We start from the raw sequence: 17305 nt of genomic DNA on the forward strand, positions 1-17305 counted from the left end.
CTCAGTAGATTTAGTTGCTATTTCCAGGTGTTCAGCTACATTATTTCACTACTGCAGAAGACGATGAAAAACCAGTGAAACTACATCAGTTTTGAGATTTTTAATGGCATAGACACTTCTTTCAGAAATACTGCACTGCAGGGCTGTCTGTTTGCAGATGTAGTACTAAGAGGATTTCTCCACTCCACAGGGGTGAACAAAATGAAGGGCTGTCCAACAGTTGGATTTCCAAAGAGTTTCTCATTCTCTAACACTTCCCACAAACAATATTATGTGCCAAGTGCCATCTGATTACATGCAAACCCTCCATCTCTGGCTCAGGAAATGCCCAAGTCATCAACCTTGTGATATTGGGATACTATTCTGGAAAAATTTCATGATAGGTTTTACATTATTCCTGCTTTGACACTGCTAGAGACTGGGCCAAACATGCTGTTGGTCACTCTTACATCAGGATGTCTTGCACAGAACCTCATGAGAACAGAATTTAGTTTTGTCTTTTCTTTGGCCCTCTATAAAAAACAGTTCTCAAAATGGGATGAAAGGAATCTAGCAATAGGGTAAAAATTCACATTTCAAGACAAAAAATATATGAACACACAGAAGTAATGAAAACTGATAAATATGTGCAAAATCCTTAGTCTACATATAACATTCTCTGTTCAACAAGTTTTCATAATCCTTACTGAAAATGAAGGCCTTTATGAATATCCATGGATCTGTGTAAGCCCCCCATATTGGCTTTTTTGTTCTTATGATAAATATGAGTTACCTGAGACAGGCTTTTTCAACAACTATTGCAAGCCATTATTCATACACCTCTCTTCACTCCCTGGATTTCTGTAGTTCTATAAATGCAACAGCGACCTTTAAAAGCATTAATAATATCTACCTTATTTTCCATAACTTTCCTGTTTCCAAAGCCTTTTTAATTTTTGACAAAGCATATACTTGATGCAGCTGAAAACCCTGGCAATTCCTAAGTATAAATTAGTCAGACAAAAGGAAACACTTCAAAGTTCTGCCATCATTTAAGCCACACAAACCCTCTGAAGTGAGTAAGGCAACACAGAAGAAAATAGTGTGTTTTATCTTCAGGGCACAGTTTTTTCTAAAATTCACAAAGCAGTTTCAAGTGGCAGAATTTTGTGTGGTTATTTTAACACTAGGTTTCTGAAAACAGAAAAGAGAAAATAAGCACCACTACAGACTTTCCAAGAAATTACATATCAATAAGAGCACTTGAATTTAGTTATTCTGTGAAGCTTCTTAGAAAAACTTATTTATAGAAATGGATGCCCTTCATCCTTCTATATGCTGAATGGAAAGTTGAATACCTAAAAGGATAACTTTCCTTCTTGTGTGCTTGGCAAGGTGTACATACTCTGTAAGGAAGAGCTTAACTGAGTCTTTCTTGGACGTGTGAAGGATAAAATAGGGTGTTCTCTCCAGGCCACAAATAAGAAAATTGATTATGGAAATATGCAGACTTACTACTAGCTGCACACAATTAAAGTAGTTAAGTTTGGAAGTTTGCCTTCATAGTGTCTTTCACAAACACTCTTTGCATTCCTATGAACTACTGTATCAAAAAGCACAGCCAAGACAGAAGGAGCCTTCATTATTCAGGTTTCCTTAGTTCTAAGCAACTGCTTTTTAATGACTGACCAGTTTACTAGAAGAGAACAGAAAACATTAATGATGACATACAGTTTACATGCACATGTTTTACATATTTATGTTTACCATTTCTTTCTATTTGTGGAAGTTGTATATACTCTTCCCACAACATTTCAGCCTTGGTGTAGAGACACTGTGGATTCACAGGCCCACAAGTGACACACCACTCAATTCTTGACCAGACAGTCACTTCTTAACTACTAAGCTGAAATTAGAGATCACCTTCTATGTCGTAATTTTCAGAAGACAGAATAATGTACTGAATACTTCTAAGTTTACAGAATGGCCACGTGGGAACACAAAGAGGTTCCTGCCAAGCTTCTCTGCATACAAGCAGGAGACTACAGGCTGGGCATCACTACTCTTACACAGCCCACAGTAACCATGCAAGAATAAACCCTGCACCATCAAAAAGTGTGTCTGTTTTTGCTAAAAGTAGTCAGTCACAAGTGGGATAAAATGGCGTGAATTGGATTCCCTTACACCTTCTCACACCCCCCTTATAAGTGTAAAAATAATCTGATGGTGCAGTTTTGAGAAGAAGGGATAAAATATAATTTAGGTTATACTCTATACTCAAGTTTGGCCCATCTCACACAAGGTGCATGGAGCAGAGGACATGTTATGCCACAACTAAAATTACTCCATGTACATGCTAAAAAAAACCAATGAAAATTTTACTAAATTTTACTAGAGATGCAAAACCAAATGTTTTGTAACTTCCACTCCTTTCCCATGGTGAAATTCTCTTGTGTACAATTATAATTTACTAAGCTTATGGTTGTTACAAAAAAAAAGGAAAAAAGTTGTATTGAAACACTCAAATGGATTTCAAAGAGAATCATTTCCTGCATTTAGAAAAGAAGCTGCAGAAGAATCAAATTTTATATGCAGTTTCCTTTTTCCTGACTCTTCCTTTGGGGTGCATTAGTTGTTTACTTGTAAGATCAACACCTAACAAACACAGCATTAAATGTTTCCCTTCCACAACCTCTTGTGTGACACAGGCTTTCTTTAAACTGCTTTTAAAACGGTGAACCAGCATAAATGAGGCATCCTGACAGCTACCCATGTGTGCATTTTCCACTTATTTTAAAGACAGGTTTGATTTTTACATATTCATTTTTATCCTGAACCCATCAGAGGCAAATAGTCAATAGTGCTTTATGTCTATAAACACAAGAAAAGGTGCAAAGGGTGCTGGGACAGGGGACCACTGAGGTCATGTAGGTCATGCACTCAGGTCTCTTCTGGCCAAATGAGGGAACCCACAACAGATGTCAGGATGGTCTACAGACCTACGTACAGAGGAAGGACAGACAGGAAGGTCACAGCAGGTGACATTCTGCTAAAAACCAGTCAGGCACATTTCTTCTGGGGGCTGCTGCTACAAGTTATATTACCCTTACCCTTCCCACTCATCTCTCCCAAGACAAAACTAAACTGAAAGCCACACTCCAGCTTTAACATGTAGGATTTCATTTAAAGCAGCATTATTCAATTATCCTGCTGGATAAGGAACAGTACTCCGTTGCCACAAGAGCTGTAAGATTAAAAATGCCAGCTTAGGAACAAACCAGAATGATGTTACCACAGCCACAGTGCAAAGTTTATACGGAGATCTGTGGACCTAGTAAATGATGGGACTGCTCCAGTTTGAAAGTTTGCTACCCCCTTCACCCTGTTTGGATGGAAATATTCCTGCCTCCTCTGATCTCTGCTAAAAGAGAGTGTACAAGACAGACAGACCTGCCAGCAAAGTTACTGGCAAAGCATCTGGCAGGTACTCTGAAAATTTCTCCCCTCAAACATGCCTCAACTGGAGGAACACGCTTTTTCCAAGAGGAAAAGTGTGTAATATGTAGTTCCAGCTACTCTGTCCAACAGATATGAAAACAGTACCTAAAAGGCCCTTACCCATTACCCTAAAAGTCTCCTGCCTGCACATGATCAGAGCAGGATTAAAATCCTGAAGCTGAATTTTATGCTTGGCTAAACTAAGATGCCTGTAACACAGTGAACTACTGGCACAGTTAACTCTAAAACCCTGCCATGCAGACTTGAGGACCAAGGTAACAGAAATCAGTACAAACTCCAGCTCACCCTCACCTATTTCATGACGGCAGTTGCAGTGAATTCTGGCCACAGACGCTGCCTCGGGACTATTCCCGGCGTTGTCGAGGCCTCTGTTGGTTTCAGCAAAGCAATCCATGGAGCTGCAGCTGCAGCACTCACTTGTACACATGCAAACGAGGAACAAGCCCCAGCTTTGAGAGGGTGTGAAAGAGTCCTGTTCAGTTTGGGTGCTACAGCACAAAATAAAAGTCCTTCCTGTCTCAAAGAGAAGCATTTAGGCTCTTCTGATTGATGCTGGAGGAATAATTTCTCCTCCGGGCCCTTGATGAGCCTGGCTGCACTGATAGCCTGACTTGAAGTTTAACACTAAAAGGACTGATGGGAACAATGACTCTTCAGTGAGCTAACCAGGCTTTAATAATCCTTCAAGGGCAGCGAGCAATAACCAAGCAGCACAACAACAAGTTCCCCAAAACAGGATCATCATGCAGGAAAGAGGGGCTTGTGTGTGTGAGAGAGACAATGATTACAGTATTTAATCATCAGCTTCACCGTTCCAGCTATTCCTGACCATAGTGTCTATTTTTAGATAGCAGCCAATGCATTCATATGGCATAGCAGTCAACAGGGAATTTAAATTTAACATACATACTGTACAAATTTCTGTAAAACCTTATTTTTGCCACAATTTTATATATTTACATAACTTCTTAACTGGATGATATATGAAACATTGCCAGATACTACTCTTAACTTCTGGTGCTTCAGGAAATATTCAGAAGAAAGAGGCACAATTAGTGCATTCTAATGTCTCATGATACGAACTGCCTGTAGAAACCAGCTGGGAATTAAAGAACACCTGCTATGGTACATATTCTGTGTATCTGCATATATAGCAACACAGGTAAATAAGATATTAAAATGAGGTTTGAATATAAATGGAAATGTGTATATAAAAAGGTGTCATAATAAAAACAGTATAAATAACATCACTCTATGCTTACCTACCATTTTATTCTACCTTTTTACCAAGTTAACACTTACTATTAAGAAACCTTTGTCAATAATTTAAATTGCATTAAAATATTTTAGCATTAAAATAGCTAAAAATAATAGGGTTAATTTAGTCTTTTGTCTCACATGTACAAATCCACTGAAGCAGGGAAAATAATGAACAGAATTGGGCTCTAAAAAGTTCTAATTTGACAGTAATCAGTAATAAAAGGCAATGCAAAGTTGTGTTAAACTGATTACACTCATATAGCGATATCTGCATAATGGTTTTAGCTGCTTAGCAACAAAAGTACAGGAATACCAGATAAAATGGATTATAAGCTCTGATTAGTCCCAGATGAATGTAACAGTGGTCAGTCAGTTAAGTTCATTTGCACTGTATATCATAAATGACACTCCACTGAGCTATTACTGCAGAAGACATTTACTTTTTTGTACAATACACATAAGCGAAATAAGACTTGCTTTCTCAGTTTTGGTCACACACTACAGTGATTCTTCTTAAATTAACTTAGAAAACATGACTTAAAGAAATCATTAGCATGTGATTCTCTTTCCTTTTGGTGTTCTATATTTTCTTACACAAATGACAAAAATCACTTTAAAAATGAAACTCCATTTTACACCTTTCTACTGGACTTCCAAACCCTTCATGGAAACATTTAAGAACATTTATAAGTACAAGCCATAGCAGAAGGAAGACTGATTACTCTTGGTTTTTAGAGGGGTATGATGCATAAAGAGGTTCAGAGATTTGTCAAAGTAACAAAAGGACATCATGACAGCTGAAATGAAAATAAAACATCCTAAATTTCAGCTTTATAAACACCAGACTTCTAGCACTACTCAGAGTGTGCTAGCTACAGTGCACAGCAGAAAGAGATAATACCTGAACCACAGCTCTCACAGTCTAGGATAAAACAGTAAGTAGTAAACCACCAGGTAGAATACAACAGTTAAGAGATCAACATAGTCATAATAGGGTCACTACAGCCTTTTCCCAGATGTCCTTCAGTTCTGACACTGTCGAATGGCTGCTCTCTACCTTCCAACACCGAAACACAGGGAAGAAGTGAATGGCTTTGTAGGTGAGCTGAGGAGCTGTGCTATGGATAGATACACTGACATTAACACTAGAAGAAGAATGCTCTTATGGGTGGCATAAGTCTAACCATTTACCTGTAGTAACTGACCTGCACTACCCTTTATTTAACTACTTGTTTTCTCTAATAGAAATAGTTATAATATTGACTAAGGGTCCTTCACAAATTCTGCAGCTCTAGCATTCCTGCACTAATAATACTCTCTCCTATGTCTGTTGAACACAATGCTATGAAAAGAGAGAGCACTATTTTCAAATTTATCTAATTTCATGAAGATGGATGAAAAATATATGTTAAAAACAGTAGCTCCCTAGTCTTCTAATTTTATAATGCATTATCATAATAAAGCTTTTACTGCCTTAAATAATTTCAAAACCATTTTATTTCTTAAGTATTTATTAGGATAATTCATTGTAAATTATAGGGTGTGCACATATATGTGTATGCATCTCATAGGGTAGAGGTTTAGAAAATTTTAAGTACTATGAAGAAAGTTGACAGAGGGGTAGGAGGAATAAAGTGAAGGTAGTTCTATTTTCTAAAACTTTCCCTTAAAAATCACTTTAATTCTCACAGTTCTGGAACTTCCACATGTGAATGAAGTATCATAAATACAGGAATGTCTTCAGAGAAAATAGCTCCAGAAACACTTAAACCCCCTTTGCCAACCACCTGGCAGAAGCCTTATCAATAATTCTAATGTTGATACTGTTCTGGGCAGTCTCGTGGTGTAAAGGAGAGCACTCTGGACTCTGAATCCCAAGGACCTGAGTTCGAGTCTCAGTGGGGACCGTCCCCTGGCATTCAATGCCTCCCTGCCATCCCATCCCGTCACATCTCGGATGCTCAGCAGGGTCAGCCCCGGTCAGTACCGGGTGCTGTGACAGTCCCGAGGACTTCCCTGTCACTGTCCAAGCTCGCTCGGCCGTGGCAAATGGACCTCAGGACTTAAACAGTGGGGCCAGTTCTGTGCACGCTGTGCCTCACCTAAAAAATCCACTGCACAGGCTGGAAGGGCACACCCATGTGGGGAGGGCCCTGCCCAAATCTGTGTTCCGAAGTCTGGCCATACATAAATACATACATAAAGACAGGAGGAACAGTGAAAACAGAATGAAAACAGCAGTAGTACTGAAAACTCCTGATGTTTTCTCAATAAACGACACAATTGAATGAATCAAAGATAATGATAAGCAAAGGTCAGTTCTTACAAAGATGCTGTACCCTGTATGCTAGGCCTTGGGCAAGTTTCACTATGGGAGTGCCCAATACAGAATTCAGTATTCATCACTTATATTCCTGCTGACAGACCACAGGCAAAACACAACTGAAACCACTGAATACACTGAGAGATGCAATGACCATACCCTGGCAACACAAGAAGGGAAATGCTGCCATAGTATGAGTGTTGAAAAACACTATCCAACTGTGATACAGTTTTGTAAGGTATGATGCACTAAAATAGCTAAGCTCCTTCCATGTGAAAACACACATTAGCTGAGGCCCTGCCTGTAGATTTTACACTCTTTCTGATGTGGAGGACTGGGCTGTAGAGTTCATACCTCAAACTATTGCAGATAAAACATTCTGTATCAGCTTTACGCACCTTATCCCAAGCTTTGGAACAGAACCCATCTCTCTTAACTTCCATATAAGACTGTTGAAGACTACGAAACTATTCCTGAAGTACAATATTTGAATATATAAGATTTTAATGTAAAATGCTAATTTGTGTGGAGGTATTTTTTTAATGGGCTTAAAGCATATTGGTTTAGTCAAAATTTGCTTCTGGACTAAGCAGAAACTTAAGAAATGTCAGTCCCAAGAATATTTCTTTAAAATAAGGAAGCTAGGTGGGATTGATAGAAGAAATTTGATATATATGCTGTTTAAGCCATTATTTGGCACAACTTATGAATTTCAAAATAATTTAAAATATGATCTGTTACCTGTTATGGTAATAATAGTATCATTTAGTAAATACCACTGATGTTTACACTCCACATAAAAAATTAATAATACTGACGCAGACTTACTGTAAAAAGCATATTAGGCAACTTTTTCACAATGTCTTCAGCTGATTACTGAAGGAAAACACTGCAGTATATAAAGCCAAACTTTTACATTTGCATTTTTGTGGAAGGGGAACAAAGCAAGCAACCTCATTACATGAAGACAACCTCTCAGTGCTTTGACAATGAATACCGGGCCAATTCTCCCATTAAGTCAGAGTGTACACGACAAATGTGCTCCACTTGAAGTGCAAAATTTAATTCCAGTCTGATCACTTCAGGGACCAGTTCTGCAATGCACAGCAGCCATGGCATGGCATAGGATCACAATGTAACTCACTGTACACTACTGGGAAACACATTTTAAAACCCATTGTACAATAGCCTTTGTCTTGGTAAAGCTATTTTGCTCAGACTATGTTTGTTCAAGCAAGCTTTTCTACCTGTTTTTCCACTGAACCTGAGCAAATTATTTAGTGACTAATTTACTTGGTACATTTGCAATTGTTGCCATTCATATACAACTTAAAGTTTTAGCAAAGGTACTGCTTCTGCTTTTACATATGTTTTGGTGTTTGGTTTTTTTGTTTCTTTATAAAGAGATCTTTGCAAATTGCTCATAGGTCATGCTCAAAAAAACCCTTCAGTTTTTCAACTGTGGACTTTTAATTTGATTTTGTATCACTAGGTGTAGCTTTGATTATTTGATGAGACACTAACCTATGACTTGTAAACTATAAACCACTTAAGCATCAGCTCCTCTGACAAGAAAAGCCACAAACTATAGTTTTTCTCTGTTAAGAGAACTGGAAAGAGAGAAGACAGTGGGAAAAATTTCTGAATATCTTTGATGAATGGCTTTGGAGAGCAGGGAGGAAGGCAGAAAGCATGATACAAATGAGGAGAGAACAGATCAAAAATACAAAAGGAAAAGAATGCCCAGGAAATCAGTGGAGTAGCAGGAGAATCTTGGGTCATAATTCACTTAATGTAAAACTGATCTTTACCACTGTTCTGCCACATGATTCCCATCAGGCTGCTGATACACTTATTTATGCTTCAGGGACTGCACTTAGTCCTAAAGGTCCCTCTCTGTTCACAAAGCTTATACCTCATTCCAGTACAATCTTTTTATCCCTTCTGAAATAATATGCTTAGTTCTAGTTACAAACTTAAAAATAATACATTAAAACATTTTAAGACTATGTTCACACATATAATAAAAGTCTGAATGCATGAAACATCCTCCATAAATTGTATACACACCTTCCTGGACCACTGCTTTGTGTCAACTTCAAAGTGCATAAAATGCTAATGCATTTTCACTATTTTAAGAACTGCATACACATATTAACTGTTTGCTACTTCCATATTTGAACCATTATAATAACCATTATAATCTTAATCCTACTAGCAGTTTTTCAATGGCTTTCCCACTGCCTTATTTATCTTTTCTGACAATTTTGCTACAAGATCCTTTACTTACAGCCTTTCTGTTATTCTACATACTTAAGTAGTGTAATTGCTTACTTGTGCCATACATAATTTTGGTTATAGTATGTGAATATGTTGGTATTTACACATGCACACACATACACTCATACATACCATTAGCAATTGTTAATTATGTTCAATATGGTAATTTAATTATTCATTTAATCTGTCACACCCTTCCATTAAATTGACTCAAATGTAGTGTATTACTGAAAGAAAATAAAACACCAACCCCACAAGTTTCAAGGAAGTTGACTGTTTTTCAAGTGCTTCATTTAAAAAGACACAAATATCTAAACTTATTCCTTATAGGTCAAAAACTTATCCCGCTGAAATAAATGGCATTTCTAGTTCAATGAATCATAGAAAGGCTTTGCTTGGAAGGGACCTCAAAGATCATCTACTTTAAATTCAGCTCAGCTGAATGACTAGAGAGAAATAAAAGACTGACAAAGGAAACCAAAAATATGCCGTGAACACAACTGGTTTCAAGCACTTTGATTGGATATAGACAATATCCAAATATTCACTTATATTTATAACCAGCAAATCCAAAACTCTCTATGAAAAGGAATTCTGTATGAAAAGCTACCATCAAGGAACACACCATGGTAACAAGCTCTCATTATCAGATCTCTCTGCTTTCCTTCTCCTTGCTCCTCAAGCACATGCATGTCACTTACACTATAGGAACTTGATAAGCATTCTATTCATTTCCTTTCTCTTTTGAATATTTTTGTACACTACACAGTACAAGAAAACTGGAAAGATGCATCCTGTCACAAGCTCATTTGTAACAAGATCATTTCACAATTTTTACTCTGAATACTGGATGTTAAAAACATTTGTACTTAATTCAATAAATTATACGTCCTACCAAAGAATCACAGAAAATGGCATCTTAGTAACTGGTTTTCTGTGTTTTATACATGTGACTTTTTTATTTTTTAACTCATTTACTGCCATCTCCTGGTACTTATGAGGTAACAGTATTTATGCTATTTAACAGCAGCCAGTACTACTGTACAATGCTACTGAAATGCCAAAAACCTACCAGAAATATTTTCAAAATATTGTACTTTCTACGTTATTGTCTTTTAGTCGGGAAATAGTGAATATTGTTCTTTGGGCACAAACCGGTAAAAGGTTCCTGTAGCTTACCTTGGTCTGGAAGCAGCAGTAGAGTTGCGTTAAGTAGGGATGTTTTCGTGCTAGTGCCAGGATTCTCTTCTCTGTCATCGTACAGTCTACATCGTCATCTTGAAGGATGACATCTTTCTTCAACACTTTCACTGCGTATACTTCATCTTTACCTTTTAGCTCAGCTAACATTACCTAAAACAAAGGGAAATTCTGTTTACATATGAACAGATGCCATAAATGCAGGGTTGCATATGAGTTTGACTGCACTGCAAATACAAAGACAGTTACACACTCTGCTGAATGAAGCTGTGGTTTATAAAATAAAAAGTGAAATACTATAATTTTAGAAAAATACACCTCTGGCATTCTTTCAGTTTGAAACAGAAGGTATCTATTTTGTTTATTAAGTATCTTAATAAGAACCTATTAGTGAAGTCTCAAAAAGTAAACAAGGAAGGAAGTTGATACAGAACAGAAATTTATTTCCCACTTTTATCTCCCACTTTTGTTAGTGAGATTTGAGTCTGATGAACTTAGTATACAATCCAAAGTTACCATTCCAGCTGCTTTCAAGTTGTTGATTTTAACTACTACTATTGTTTAAGGTTTGGGACCTATATTCTGTTTAAGGTCAGTTCTTGGCTTGGAGCCAGGGTAGTCTTCAGAGAAAGGATTAGAAACCAAGGAGACAAAGGAACTGCTTCAGCCCTGTTACCCTGCATCTGCAGTTCCCTCATATCATGGAAGGAAGAGTGTACTTCTGAAACAGATTCACATTTCAGTCCTCTTTGATTCCATGGTATACAGCACTGTGAAAAGAAAATCTCTAAGCCCTGTAAACACAGCAATGCCCCTTCCACCCTCATCAATTCCCTGCTGTGGGAAGGTATCTGGTGAGTTACATCTTTGCTGGCTATGTGGTATTTTGGGCAGCCGTCTAAGAGCTTGTCATATCTGAGTGGAAATGCTTCAGTTCTGCTTTCCCCAGCACTGAACACACCCACTGAGGAAAAACAAGCACACAAACTGTTCTGTGAAATAAGTAAACTTGAACTGGGTATTATCTAGAAAGTGAAGGAACTGCACAGCATTATTGCTGAGATGATTTTTTTCTACTTGACCACAAGAAATTTTGTTGAACAGTATGTAAGCAACTGTATGTATGTCTTTACTACCAATATCCTGAAATAATGGAACACTGACATTTTGTTTCAAAAGGCTTGACCCTAGTTAACAAACTGAGCTAAAGCACAGAAAATGCCAGCTCATTAGGAGGCTGATCTTTCTGATCTGTTGAGTGAGAGCTACTTTTACCCAATGGGTCATCCCTAGGGTGGAAGCACTTTCTAAATGTCACTATGAATAATTTCAAAGCAGTACAGAATAAAAACCCTGCATACCATTTTCAAAAAAAAAAAAAGGCGCTACCTACCTTGCCAAAGCTGCCTTTCCCTAATACTTTGATGAAGTTGAACTCTTCAAGGCCTATTCGCTTGCCCTGGGCTTGTTTGACCTCCCCATTTTCACCATTCTCTCCAGGTTTGTTAAGCTGGTTGTCTGTTGACGTTGTAGCTGTTGCTCTGTGTTCCTCTCCCCGATTGTCAAATGATAATGCTTTCCTAATGTTGTTTTCCAGCTCCTTGATTTCTGTGGAAATGTGAGGAAAAGTTAGTTTTAACCAACCGTCAGAAAAACAGCCTGTGTTATTCTGTATCAGTGTGGGGAGGGACATTCATCATCTCCAAATGCTGTGTTTAAGAGTACTCTGTGGTTAAGAATACAGATTTAGCAAACTGCTTCTCCACCTTGCAGTAATCAGCCAAAACTCTGCTCTAACAGGAAGGGTGGCCTTTTAAAATGAACCTAAGAGAATGACATATCCAAAACTTGAAAGATAAGTCAGAACAGGAGCCAAATAGTTGTCTTAGTGACTTTGGGTGTTCCTGTACCACAGAGAAGTACTTTGTTTTGAATATTCCTATCTTCCTGCAGCACTTACTCATCTTCCTGCTTAAGTATTTTAGAGCTGTGTCTTCAAAAGTTCAAAGCATAGTTGGGCGCCCCAGACCTTGAAGCCAACATGAATGGAGCATCTTATTCAGCTCCAGCTGTTATCAGATGCCTGCCAATAAAGTATTTTTTGAACACTTCCCAGTACTGCTTCAAGCAGCAATTGTGTAGATGTGCTAAATGGTTCTGAAGGTTGCTCAGTCCTAAATGCAGTGAGTTCTGGTGACTAACGGACCTCGGGGTCTGTCCCAAGCTCTTGCACGTTACTTCTGCCTGATGGCCTTGGAAACAACAACTTCACTGGATAGCCATGGAGTGAAATTTTAGTGTGAACTTAGAATCTTTGTTCTTCTTTTAAGAAAAACATCAGATATTTTATAAATTACCATTTAATCAAAACAATGTCTGTGAAACCAAAAGGCTGATGAATTTAAATCAGTTCTGGATGCAGAGGTTCACAGTACTTAACTACAATGGGGCTTTGGAAATGTCTTCCCTAAAATAAGGCTGAGAAATTTCTCACCCGCAAACAACTTCCAAAGAATTTGAAATAAAAATGTCTTCCTATGTAAAAATTTTTCATTTGTCAGATTACACACATGATGGTACGTAAGATACTCCACAAACTTCTGAATTTTAAAACCAACAAGTAAATCAGACTCAAAAGTGCTGCTGACATACACATTCTGTCAATCGGCTGTTCAGCTCAATGAAATCAGGCAATATCAATGGAGATTAAAATCTTTGTGTTCACATCTGTGCATGAAAAAATAGTTGAAAAGAAACATGATTTTATGAAGCTTCCAGAGACCACATGGGCACGCTAGCAGAGCATTTCTGGGTGAAAATTTTTGTTGTCACAAATGTTCAACATGGAATTACAAGGAGTCCATTTTATCTCAAAAACTTTTTAACAGATAGAGGATTTTCAGATAAATAGAGGTTCTCTCAAGTTCTGTGTTACTATTTAAAATCTTCTCACTCTTACAATAGAATATATTAACTCCTTCCATAAAGATACTTTGTTGATAAGGACCCATCTAGTCAACTTAACAATATTTTAAGATGACTGTTCTATAATTTTCCCTTTAAAAGCTACTTAATTTCACAAATTTAAATGAAATGAGAATTAGGCCTTTTAAAAAAGCTTTTCAGTTCATAACTTTAATTGCTTCAATATCTGGCGGTAACTACTTCACTGATACATAGGCTGGGGCTCATAGCTTTTTTACTCCTCATAAAGAAGGAAAATGGGTGGCAAAATATGTCAGTTAGGAAACAGATATGTTTAACCTTGATCACATGGAGATGTTGGTGCTGACTTTGACCTATCTTCTTCTGATGATGCGCTTCCCGGAACTGGTGGTTGAGTCTCTGCACCTGCAATTAGCTAAGAACAATTCCAAAAGTATTACTCAGCTGTGACATCTTCCCATGCCACAAGGAAATTTAATTCAACAACTTTTATTCATAAGTGGAAGTATGAAGGAAAGTGAAAGTATTCCAGCACTATGGATTCTTACTGGTAGAACCTCAGCCATATAGCAGATGGCATCACATCAAACAGAGACCATAATATAAACAGAAAGAAGAGGCAATTGAAAGAAAAACAGGGTCTTAAGACAAAATAAATGTAGTAAACATATCCAGTGAGTGGAGAAGTTTTGAATAGCCACCATGTATTCAAATCTATCTGTAAATATGTTCAACTCCAACTATCAGTAAGCACTGCAAACTAACTCATGCCGTAACAACATGACAACACCTTTTCCCAGGAGCGTCAGATCAATTAATTCATTCTTGAGTTTTCTACATTCCTGTAACATTTTAAACTGCACATGGGATCCCAGTGTGCAATAAATGAGAAAACAAACAGAAGCAAATGTCAATGTTTAAAGAAATTATGGTAAAAATTGCCTCCTTCTGTAAGTGAGAGCAATGTGCCAGTTGTCACAACCATGAAAATGAAAGATACAAAGCGTGGGCTCATTCTGATACATATCATCAATCTACTATAACTCCATCAGCTTTAGATGCACTTGGGGTGAGCTATGCTTTTTACTTCTAAAACAGCCTGGTTCTTCCTACAATAGTGATGATAACTGTGGAACTGTCATATGGCAAACAGCTCCTCTTCATGAGAATCAGCACATTGCTCATTTATCAGCATTGGCAATACTATTGTATGGAGTAGATCTGTCTCCCAGTCAATCACTTATCCAATGCCAATTCCGAGCCAAACAGACATTTATGTTTTTATGAACTGTTGTGTCATACACTGCTTCTCTGTCAAATCTCCTTCCTCAAAATTAAAAAGGGGAAATTCTTCCAAACAATATATGGACTCTGGGTTGGCAGCATTGTAGCAGGTCAAAACAAATTTTATATCAAAATTTAGAATAGATGATTTGCACTTATAAAACAAAAGCCAAAGTCTTAGATCTATACTGACCTAAAAAAAATATTATAGCAGTCAGCTGAGTAGGACTGAACCCAACTAATAAAGCTACAATACAGTCATGCTTATATCATTTTTAAAATGTAATAATCCATAGTAAAATTACCTTTTTCCTCCTCTGCCCACTATTAGTGATCTTATCTGGAGTGACCCCAAGATCTGCGAGAACTTTAGCTATGCCTCTGGCATCCACTCCACAGTTTGGTGCCACATTTGTTTCACAGCGTCGATGTACATTCATCTTGCAAACTGTAATGAGATGTGAAGTAATACAGTAAACTAAATACTGCCTTGCCATGCACTTGTCTTACCTAAATCAGACTTTATTGGACCTACCAAGAACTTTTTCAGATAAATACAGTCCCAGAGAAAAATACTTTGCCTGATTTGAAGGTACACTTCAAAGCTAATACAATGTTATTCGTATGATAATGTAGAACAGTGTTTTCACAAAGTACCCAGAACAGACACAGGAACAAACAAAAATACCTAATGATCCTGTAGTTCTTAAATAGAATTTGAATTAGAAGAAAAGTCCTTCAGAACTTGGATTTTAACAGTCCACTACCAAGAGCACAACATTAGATCCATATGTATTGTTGATTCTTACTCTATTCTACTGAAGCAGACGAACTCCTAATGTAGGCAATGATAAAACCAACAGTGCTTTAAGTTCTCATAAAAATTGAATGTTAGACACTAACTTTCTTTAGATGGCAACCCAGTTACAAAGCTCTTTCTCTTAAAGCTCCTGAAACCTGCATACACTAATAAGAGGGAAAAAAGTTACGTTGCTTCCAGACTATGGGGCAGGTGCAAACAGTTTCATTGAAACTGGCAGAGATTGGTTTAGTTAGGAGCGGGTGACACACTTTATCTGAGACTTCAGTGCCCTCTTGTGGCAAAACTGCAAGTGTAATTAAATGCTAGATTAACATTCAATTGCTCAAATTCCTCACTTCGTTACCTTTCAGAGAAAATAAAGAAGGAAGTATTTATAAAATTGCATTTCATTATATTTTTCATCAACGATGCTTTCACTGTACAAGCCCTAAAGAAAAAACACATTTGCTTCTGGGACTACACCCAGGCACTGTATCTGGCAGTAACCATGTGCTTCAGAAAGCCACTGCCTTTCCTTTTTAAATACGTGTCAGCTCACTAGAAGAGCAAAGAATTGCTAAACATGATATTTTCAGTGAATGTATATGCAGTGAGAAAATCTTAGCAGCAAGTAAACATCTGACCTAGGATCCAGAACTGCAGATATCGAGGAACCAAACTGCTTGAAAATAAAGCAAGGAGGAAAATTTTCTACAGTCCAACTTTATGAACATATTTTGCAAAAAGATACACGGGAATGACCAGTGGAAAAAACCCAGAAGAAAAATAAACCTCTGTTACACATTTCTCAAAGTGTTGGTAACCACACTGGGCAAGCAAGTACATCTCTGAAGAAGGGAGTCACTCAGCACTTGTTAGAGAGAGAAAACTAAGCACTGAGAAAATGACATTTCCAGCTCAGCTGAGTTACACATGCAGACAACACTACATTTTTATAAGCAGTAATTTCATGAACAGTAAGAAAATAACACAGGCTCTCTGCACTATTGCATCTATGCATCTGCAACACAGTAAATGCATAGATATGAGAAATAACTTTATCTTTTTGCAGTTAACAGCAAATGAACCACTATGGTACTTGAGACGTGAAAGTGAACGCATATATTCACAGATTAGGTGGAGAGACACTGTAGCTCTGGCTAAAAAAACCCCTGGTTTAATTGAAAAATCTTCACTGAATGTATCTCCATTAAGATGGAATTTGTGCAAAGTCTTCAAATAAATCAGTAACGTAATAGTATTTAGAGCGGAACATTTCCTCACTGCTCACTAGATAGAATCACAGGGGAAGGCTTGAACTTCAGAACACTCTCACAGTATATAACTTTGCCATGGAAGAAATATCTTCTTTCACTTGCTGCTAAGCCATTTGTGACATGAAACACTGGGTCCAACCTTCATCTACAGTTAGCTACATCTCATCTTAGATGCAAAGGATATATTTAATAGACAGTATGTTTATACATATGTGTGACTCCATGTTCCTGCTGTTGAGAACTGCACATAACATGATTTTCGTATTTATGAAGATAGATCTATTCATTTACACATCAAAATGAAAATGCTTATAATTCCACTAGGCACTACTTTCTAAGAATCTGACAATCTTCATGACATTATTCCCTTCAGCCCAGGAATTGAAGTATTTTATGCACTATTTCTAAAATAATACTTTTCTTTGCAAGTGTTTG

At 37.4% G+C, this 17305-nt stretch overlaps 1 protein-coding gene across 1 annotated transcript in view; it reads right to left on the minus strand.

Moving 5' to 3' along the window:
* Positions 1-17305, minus strand: part of PRKCE (protein kinase C epsilon) — a 296445-nt gene that overhangs the window by 87357 nt on the left and 191783 nt on the right. Inside the window, exons 7-10 of the mRNA XM_071577229.1 lie at positions 15097-15239; positions 13826-13922; positions 11955-12169; positions 10541-10714 (exon numbers count right to left, since the gene is read on the minus strand). Of these exons, the coding sequence (XP_071433330.1) occupies positions 10541-10714; positions 11955-12169; positions 13826-13922; positions 15097-15239 (629 nt within the window). The remainder of the gene's footprint in view (positions 1-10540; positions 10715-11954; positions 12170-13825; positions 13923-15096; positions 15240-17305) is intronic.

Source organism: Pithys albifrons, chromosome 2 (genome assembly GCF_047495875.1).
Source record: "Pithys albifrons albifrons isolate INPA30051 chromosome 2, PitAlb_v1, whole genome shotgun sequence".
Taxonomy (NCBI): Eukaryota; Metazoa; Chordata; class Aves; order Passeriformes; family Thamnophilidae; genus Pithys; species Pithys albifrons.